Source organism: Coniophora puteana, assembly GCF_000271625.1.
Source record: "Coniophora puteana RWD-64-598 SS2 unplaced genomic scaffold CONPUscaffold_6, whole genome shotgun sequence".
Taxonomy (NCBI): domain Eukaryota; kingdom Fungi; phylum Basidiomycota; class Agaricomycetes; order Boletales; family Coniophoraceae; genus Coniophora; species Coniophora puteana.
Window position 1 is genome coordinate 1797854 of NW_006913058.1, and position 9076 is coordinate 1806929.

Here is a 9076-nt window from a genome sequence, read left to right on the forward strand (position 1 = left end):
GGAAAGCTCAGGAGGAGCTTCGAGGTGGGAAACGTGGTCGGAAAGCTCAGGAGGAGCTTCGAGGTGGGAAACGTGGTCGGAAAGCTCAGGAGGAGCTTAGTGGCTGGGGGATCTCGGAGAGATACTGGGGATGGGGATTCGACTGGGGGGTTTCACCTCTGCGGTGAGGAGGAGTGTTGGAGTGCGGCATAACACCGCTTCGGTGACGGTTCGGGGACTTCGGGAGAAGAGAAGCAGAGGGGAGAAGCATGGGCAAAGGGGAAAAGAACGGGAGAAGCAGGAAAAGAAGTGAACGAAGAGAGAAGGGCAGTTTGGAATTCAGGGATATATAAGACGAGCGTCTCTCGCTATAGCGCCCCCACTCGCTTATGTTACAGCGTACTGGGGGTAAGCTCGTCTCACTAACATACCGGAGATCACACGCTTACCATGATCCCGTAGTCTAATGTATATCAGGTACAATACACTCGCTTATGTTACAGCGTACTGGGGTCTAATGTATATCAGACTTTAACAGACTCTGACATGGATGCGGCCGACTACTCCGATGTTGAGGGTGGCCGAGATGAACCTCTTGCTCATGGTGGTGCACGAACCTCTGCAGTGGGTACGTTGGCTCTGTGTTCACCTTGACTCCGTGCTATCTAATTCTGTTCACAAGGCGTAAAACGTGGATTGAGAGTTGTCATGTCCGACGAAGAAGATGATGTTGATGTCCATCCTCAACGTCGCCGCATGCATGCAGAATTAGGTGAGCAATGTCCCAGCCATGTGTTCTGCCCCCGACACCCGCCTGCTTATCACTGTCATAGTTAACTCTCGTGTTGTGCATGCCGCTGCCACTGCTCGTCCATCTGCCGCTGCCAGTACTCGTCCTGTGGCTGCACAAGTCCCATTGGCATCGTCACAAGACCCCGACGAACCCGACAATGGAGCCAACCTATTAGACGATGACGACCCCGACCTCATCCTGCCGAGGAAGGTTCAGAACTTCGACACCAAGAGTACAAACATCTCCGACTACATACCACCTGTCAAGACGCTCTTCACGTGGGCTACCTCTCATTTCTTGGCCCTTGCCTTGACACGGGGCATCTGGGCGGATGATCTCGCCCTTACCTCGTGGGCAAAAGAGGCGTGGCTGGCTGCTCGTCATGAGTTTGCGTCAAACATTACTTACGATTATGATATATTGGCCATCGTAAGTACGTTCAGGTGTCTTTGGCACTTCTTACTAATATTTCTCATTATCTAGATGCGTCGCCGTATATCTACGACCACAGGTGATGTCAAAACCGCGATTGCGGGCCACGTCGACACCTATTACCACTTTGTCGATTCTGACTTCGACACGAGGATCCATGTCACCAACAAAGCACTTGCCGATCGTCTTGTTGACAGGTTCGGCATGTGTTACGAGGTACGTACTAATGCATTGCCCTGGTCACTATTGTTAATGCTGCATATAGAACATTAACTCGGCAACGACATACTCCGAGCGCGAGGGGCTCTACGAGCATCCCATCCTCCAAAAAGCACTCAACAGTGCATTCTTCACTAATATCCGCGACACGGGGGTCAAGTATCGGAAGATGTTCAGCCCGCTTTCGACCCCCCTGTTGGCTCTTCTGTGGACTGCGGTGAGTGACTCAATTACATTTCCTGGGCTTTGCTGACTGTATCCTCTTAGATACAGTGCCGAATTGATGAGTGGCGTGTCGACGGCAAGTGCCAGACCATCCAATTCGACCGTCATGAGTACGGCAAGCACCTACAGGCCCACATCGCCAACATGGCCAAGTTTGACCGTGTTGCGAAGGACGCCCAATCGGACGTTTTCGACGACATCAAGAACAACCTCCTCAGAGGTGCACGGTTCGTATCTCTTTTGCTTTTCCCATCTCGTCTATTAATATTTGTTCACGTTCAGTGTCCATGCGGGTATTCCTCCCGATTCCGACGAGGACAACGATGGCCCTGCCGCATCCGACCCCCTCGCAGATGCTGAGTTTGCTGCTGCCATTTCACGTCATCGTAGCCGGTCGAGGGCATCGAGTACATTTACGGGGCCCGAGTCTGAAGACGAAGTGTAGTTGATTCTTATATCCAGTAGAATATTTACAATGCCAATGTGATTGTTTCGACCCCCCTCTACTTTAACAACGGTGTGATAATAAGTTGCATTTGTTGCCAATAAGGGGCTATTTGCTTATAAAACTCGAAACAAATTGGCTGATATTGCATGCGTACTAGAGATATTTGCCGAAAATTTGCAGCAAGTGTTGACCTCCCCTTAAAAATCGTAGGTAATTACAGGCCTATGTGGTAATAGATTAACATAGGATTTTACACCCAATCACAGCAATTGTCACGCTCATTTTTTGCTGATGAAGCAAGCGTATCATCGCATGCACTACGACTGGGGCAGCCAAGTCTTCAGAAGATCTTCGGGCGGTCTGCCCAGATGTGCTACTTGTGGAGGAAGCAGGGGAAATACTCGAGAGCCATATTCTTGCTGCACTCGGGTCAACTACCAAGCATCTTATTCTCATTGGCGATCACAAGTACGTGTCATGTTGGACGCAGATCAATCTTAAAGCTAAAGATCGGTTGAATTTCAGACAGCTCCGCCCAAAAGTCAACAACTACTTGCTGACGGTTGAAAAAGGCGCAGGCTTTGATCTTAACCGCTCTCTCTTCGAGCGGCTGGTCCTCAAGGATTACCCTCATCATACGCTTTCGTCCCAGCACCGTATGCGCCCGGAGATATCCTACCTTATCCGCCACCTTACCTATCCCGAGCTTACTGACGCACCGGGCACTCATGGCCGCGCTGATATACGAGGCACTCAGGGAAACATTGTTTTTATCAATCACGACAAGCCTGAAGACGAGGCTCAAGACATTGCTGATCGAAAAGACTTATCCTCTACGTCGTCGAAGCAGAACAGTCATGAAGTTGACATGGTCCTCAAAATCGTCAAGTACTTGGCACAGCAGGGTTACAGCACCGACAAGATGGTTGTATTGACACCATACCTTGGCCAGCTACACAAGCTACGCGAGGTACTGAAGAATGAAGCCGATCCACTTCTGAACGACTTGGATTCGCATGACCTTGTCAAAGCAGGGCTGCTGTACGCTTCCGCTTCAGACGTCACTAAGGCACGTCTTCGTCTCGCTACAATCGGTATGTCTGCTTTGTTAGCCGGGTGCACGCGCTCACGCGTGCATGTACAGACAATTACCAGGGGGAGGAAAGCCCACTCGTAATCGTCAGCCTGACGAGGAGCAACTCCGACAATGACATCGGGTTCATGATGTCGCCTGAACGCTTGAATGTTCTACTCTCTCGCGCCAGAGACGGTCTTTTCATTATTGGAAACGCCAATACCTTCATGCGTTCGCGAAGGGGTGGGGAATTATGGACGAAGTTTCTCGCCCTGCTCAGAAGCCAAGGGTGTATCTACGATGGGTTTCCCATCAAGTGCGAGAGGCACCCCAGCCGACAGCGTGTACTAGCCTCACCATCGGACTTCGAAGTGCATTGTCCTGACGGGGGCTGCGCCGAGCCTTGGTACGTGATCGTAGGCAAGAACCAGTGATATGCAAATCACTTACAGCATTTTTAGCGGTACGATGCTCAATTGCGGTCACCACGTGTGTCCTTCAAAGTGTCATCAGTTGCATGATCACTCGAAGATGGCCTGTGGTCATCTCATGTATGACAAATGTCCCGCTGATCGGCATACCCTTCAGTGGAAGTGCAGTGAGGGCCAGCCAACGAGCTGCCGTCGATGCGACAAGGAAAAGAAGAACTCAGAGACACAGGCAAGGGACGACTATGACAGACAGCAAAAGCTTGATGCAGAACGGCAGAAACACGACAAGGAGCTCGCCGGGATTGAACGTCAGATCAAGGCCGAGCAGGATGCGCAGCGTGAAAGGTTGGCGGCAGAAAAGAGGGAGTGGGCGCAAAAGCAGAAGAAGAAATACCTTGAGGACATGCGTACTACTAAGCAGTAAACACCGGTAGACCCACACTGTATCCCAACCAAGTTCTGTGTCACATCCTCCGGCTGCATCTTCTGCCATTCCGCACACATCTGCTCGAACCAAGACTCAATGATACTTTGATATTCATTCTCAGTACCCGAAGTCGATCATGCTGCATCCGATTATGCCAAATGCCGACGATGATATTCGTCTTCGCCATTGTGACATGAAACCTTACAGGTTGCACTGCGGTCCTTTCGCAATATTTGGCGTCGTACGGCCATAGTAAATCATCCTCGGATATGACTCGATATGACAATGTCTTTGACTCGTTTGGAGTCGTAGCCTGAGCTTTAGCTGCCTTCGGATCCAGATATTCCCGCGAAGGCCTTGCTATTGAACAGAGCGCCAGAGATGATGGATGACGCGGACGAGCCATGTCGATACGAACACTCCGTGACTGTAGCCCAATGCGTCGCAAGAAAGAGGTTCTTGTTTATAAGCATAGGTAGCCCAGAAGTTTGAGAGTCACTTTCGCGCCATCTCCGGCGCGGTGCACTCGTCCGCGTCGAAGTATCTTGTCCTTAGGGTATCAAACGTCAACTGCTAATTTTTTTTTCGTGTGACAGCGACCTAAGCTTACAGACACGCCCAACCAATGTTCAGAAAATGCACATGCTTCTCATTTGAGACTATAAGCGGGTACAGGCTATAGTCAAGCACGAGCGAATACTACTTTACAAGACCCAGAGCTCCCTTCGCGCCATCCCCCTCGCGGCGCGCTCGTCTGCGCCAAAGAGCCTTGTCGTCAGTGCGTTGAACGTTGTAGGTCAGCTAAAGACACGGAGTATAGCCGGAAAACTTGAGCGAGAGGGCGAGCGGTCGATCGGCACACGTGCGGAAGTGCAAGTTGATCGCGTCGCCAGAGTGAGAGCTCAAGTCCTCGTCCAGTCGGCGGCTAGCGCTGAAGATGAATCCCAAACACTGGTCGCGTGCTCCCGAGTTTCTTTTTGCCGGCACTCTTCTTCTTGGTCTTCTTGTTCGACGACTGAGACTGAGTGGAGGACCCCTCGGATGACTGGGTATCCTCTGCGTGACGTTCGGCGCGCTCCTTGTTGCGTCGTCGCTGATTCCTCTGCTGTGTCGCAGTCAGATATTGGGGAGATGCGCCCGCGTCGATTGACTGAGAAGCTGCCAGAAGAGCGTCGGGAGCGTCGCTCTCGGTGGACCGGTTGATGCCCTCTTCAACCTCGAACACGGTGAATGGATTGGCTGCGGCAGTATCAGCCGTCGGCGTGGCTCTCGAGGCCTCCTCGCGTTGACGCTTCCTGAGGTCGGCGCGCTTCTGAGCCTTGGTGCGCGTCACGACAGGCGAGATTGATGCGAAGTCGTGGAGGAACGCCTCCGGGCCCTCCTCGAGCAGTGACTCGCGCGTGAGCTCCGGACCATCTTGAGAGGTCGGCTCCGATTTGGCAGTGTCATAGAGGGGGATCGCCATCCCCGCGTTGTCGGGGAGCGGGCATCGACCACGGACTGAGATCACGAGCGCGAGGAATGTTGGGTCACACATTGCGAGATCAAGGTGGATACGTTGGTCGGCGCGAGCCCCATCGGTAGAGTCCGCTCGAGGGCCGGCAAGCAGTAAAGCGTCGATTGAGAGACGACGAAAGTCATCTGGCTGCGCTGAGGGCTCCTGTAGCCAAGCAAGCGTCAGCTCGCGCCGTTCACTAGCAGGAAAGAAGGGAACAGCGTACCTTGTCATACCGCTCTCGCCAGTATTTCTTCCTGTACATAACGGAGTCGACTCCAGGCTCGGAATCGCCGGCGCCCAAAGAAGCGACGAGATGTTCGCATTCGTTGACTTGAGGTTCGATGGGGAGGAGCGAGCCAATTTCCACCGACGATGAAACAGAAATAATGTTTTCGGGCAGAACGGTCGGTTCGTCGACGCTCGTCTGAAAATCACAAGTCAATAAAACGACCAGTGAGTTATATTAATAATAAAGCGCAATTCACCTTGTCAGAGCCTTCTAGGTTTTCCGCCTTCTTCTGCTTAAACCTTCGCTTTGCATTCCTAGAGGTGCCCCACACCGGCCCGCCCGCCGCCACAAGTTCAGCGCGTTCTGACACTGCCTTCTTTTTCTTCTGTGCGGCCTTCTTCTTGTTCGCCTTCTGCTTCGCTGTGAACTCGTCGTTGATAGCCAGCGGCACTGGCACGAGCACAGCGTCCTCGAATAATTCGTCTGCGTCAGGAGCGGGGGTCGGGGTATTGATAGCGAGAGCAGGATCTTCCTCGTTGTCGACAAGCGGCAGTACCATGAGCAAATTGTGCTCAGTTCCTTTCCCGAGTCGGATGGGAGGGAGATCGATTCTTGCTGTGTACCCGACAAGCTCTTCGTCGTTGACTGGCGGCAATGCCACGGGCGCGGCATATTCGAATACTTCACCCGCGTCGGGAGCGGGGGTCGGGGTATTGATAGCGAGAGCAGGATCTTCCTCATTGTCGACAAGCGGCAGTACTTCGAGCAAATTGTGCTCAGTTCCTTTCCCGAGTCGGATGGGAGGGAGATCGATTCTTGCTGTGTACCCGACGAACTCCTCGTCGTTGATTGGCGGTGATGGCTCGAGCTCGGCGAGTTCAAATATTTCGTTCGCATCGGGGGCCGGGAGCGGCGTGGCGATGGCGTGGTAGAGAGCTTCTTCGTCGTCGACTGGAGGCAGCGGCTCGAGCAAAGCGTGCCCGAGAACTTCGTCAGCGTCGATGGGGGGAAGAGGAATGCTTGCTGCATGTCCGACAAGCTCGTCGTCGTCGATCGGTGGCAGGGCCACGAGCAAAGCGTGCTCGAATTCTTCGTCAGCGTCCGGAGCGGGGAGTGGGGTGTTGGCAGCGAGAGCCAAACCTTCCTCGTTGTTGACAAGCGGCAGTACTGCGAGCAAATTGTGCTCAGTTCCTTTCCCGAGTCGGATGAGAGGGAGTTGGATTCTTGCTGTGTACCCGATGGGCTCCTCGTTGTTGGCTGGTGGCAGGGCCTCGAGTTCTTCGCCCGCATTGGGAGCGGGGACCGGTGCACTGGCTGCGTGTCCAAAATCTTCCTCACCGTTGTTCAACGGCAGTACCGTGAGCAAAGCATGCTCATTTCCTTTCTTTGAGGGGAGGAGAGGGAGAAGGGTGGACGGAACAGATGGGAGCCAAACGCTGGATGTGGGTGATATTTCGAGAACAATGGGACCGTGCATTTCGGGGGGCGAGAGGTTGACAAGAAGGACGTTGTCGAGAAGATGGTGATCGAGGGAGACGTAGACGTGACGAGGCTTGCGTTGATACAAGCGACCCTAGAAAAGTGATGAGCTGACGTCATTCGAGATGGTTCGAGGTGCTTACCTTGAAGTTCCAGAGAATGACAGAAACGAGAACGAATCCGAATAGGCGTGGCCTTGTCGGGAAATAGACGTAGGGGAGAAGCTGCAGAAGCCATGCCATGAAATCTTGAGTGCCTGAACGCGCGAATCGAGCCTTGACAGGAATGTTGGCCAAAACCTGGGGTCTGAAGACGTCGACTGACGTGGGCTGGTCGCCCGCCGCGCACAATTCCGGTGGGGCAAGCTCGAGGACCTCGAGCTCGCAGGTGGGAAGCGGAGTGACGGAAAGTATGGATCCGAGAGCTTGGTCGACCAAAGTGGGATGATCGTCCACCGAGCACACATCTAGCTTGGGGAGTTCGAAGACCTTGAACTCGCAGGTGGGAAGCAGAGTGACGGAAGGCGTGGACACGAGAGCTGTGTCGACCGAAGCAGGCTGGTCGTCCGCCGAGCACACGTTCGTCAAGGTGAGGAGTTCGAGACCTTTGAACTCGCAGACGGGGAGCGGGGCAATGGAAGACGTGTCAAAGGTGGACCAGGAGGCTTGCAGAGACTCTTCGAACGTCTCGTCAGACGACGCCCAGAGGATGACTGATAGTAGATGTTAGCTACGTGTCGTAGAAGAGATGAAAGACGTTACCATTATCGGACGTAAGACCGGGTACGAGGTTGGGGCTTGACTGATCTTCAGACGCGAGGGCACCGTCTTCAGACAGCAACGTATTGTTGAGGACCGAGGGGAAAGGGATGACGACCGCCGACAGTCGAAGTGAGACGACGTCGGCGATGCTCTTGATCCCTCGGGCGATGTGCTGGCCGAAGACGTGAGGGAGCGTGCGGATGCCGAGCTGAGGACCAAGCTCGGCGAGCGCGTTGGAGAGCAGCGGACCACCGGGGAGACCGAGTAGTCCGGAGGACGTCAGCGTACCGGACCCAGCCAGCGCATAGAATGCGTGGAGGGCACGGATGGCTGCGGAGACAAAAATGATATAGTTCATTGTTGGATGTTTGTTGCGATGTGATATGTTTACGATGAGGAGGGAAGGCATTCGGTGTGCCATCCTATATAGGTCTGGAGTTCAACACTTTGGTACTGTTTGGCAAGGCGGGCCGAGGAGGAAGAGGCTGACATTGGTCCATGTTGGAACTTCTGAGTCGAGACCTGCCGCGGAGAGCTTTAGAATCCAGCTGGAATATGTCTAGATTGGGAACTCACCTAATGTTCACGCTCGATCGCTGTGTCGAACAATCCCGATCCGTTCAGATTGCATGCAGATATGCGTCTTAGCCAACTACACTGCCCTCTTTTCAACACGACGTTTCTTCGTCAGAAGGGATGGTAGGCTTGGAAGCGACGCAATCCACACCGATCACTGACGCTTCGAGGTGTACCTTGGCAAGGTGGCAAGCGTAGGTGTGTCTGTTGCGCGACGCCAAATAGAATAATCGTCGGATAGAGATTGCGATCGTACATAGCGGCATCTGCCATGACGAACTTGACGAAAGTCGACACGGGCCCGCGGAGGACGAGGATGACGCGTCGATGTCTGTTTCAAACCCGACCTAAGATGAGTGATTCGATCTGGAACTTTGCTTTATACGACAGTTTCGTCGTCCTCGGAAAAACTGACGAAGATCTGCGCATGCCGCGAGTCGGTGACGGGTATGTCATGGTCTGCTCTGATATGCACTCACAGGATTCGAGTACGGCCTGTCAACA

At 53.5% G+C, this 9076-nt stretch overlaps 2 protein-coding genes across 2 annotated transcripts in view; one reads left to right on the plus strand and one right to left on the minus strand.

Moving 5' to 3' along the window:
* CONPUDRAFT_124579 (uncharacterized protein) overlaps nt 1–4027 on the plus strand; it is a gene marked incomplete at both ends in the record, with an annotated part of 15442 nt that extends 11415 nt beyond the window's left edge. Inside the window, 4 exons of the mRNA XM_007770600.1 lie at nt 2441–2752; nt 2891–3190; nt 3241–3577; nt 3633–4027. Of these exons, the coding sequence (XP_007768790.1) occupies nt 2441–2752; nt 2891–3190; nt 3241–3577; nt 3633–4026 (1343 nt within the window). The remainder of the gene's footprint in view (nt 1–2440; nt 2753–2890; nt 3191–3240; nt 3578–3632) is intronic.
* A 927-nt stretch (nt 4028–4954) lies between these two features.
* On the minus strand, nt 4955–8354 carry CONPUDRAFT_154001 (uncharacterized protein; the record flags this gene model as incomplete). Its single annotated transcript, XM_007770601.1, has 5 exons — nt 4955–5689; nt 5751–5951; nt 6013–7329; nt 7379–7947; nt 7997–8354. The coding sequence occupies 5 exons, from the start codon at nt 8352–8354 to the stop codon at nt 4955–4957; spliced, it is 3180 nt and encodes a 1059-aa protein (XP_007768791.1).
* Between the last annotated feature and the right edge of the window lie 722 nt (nt 8355–9076).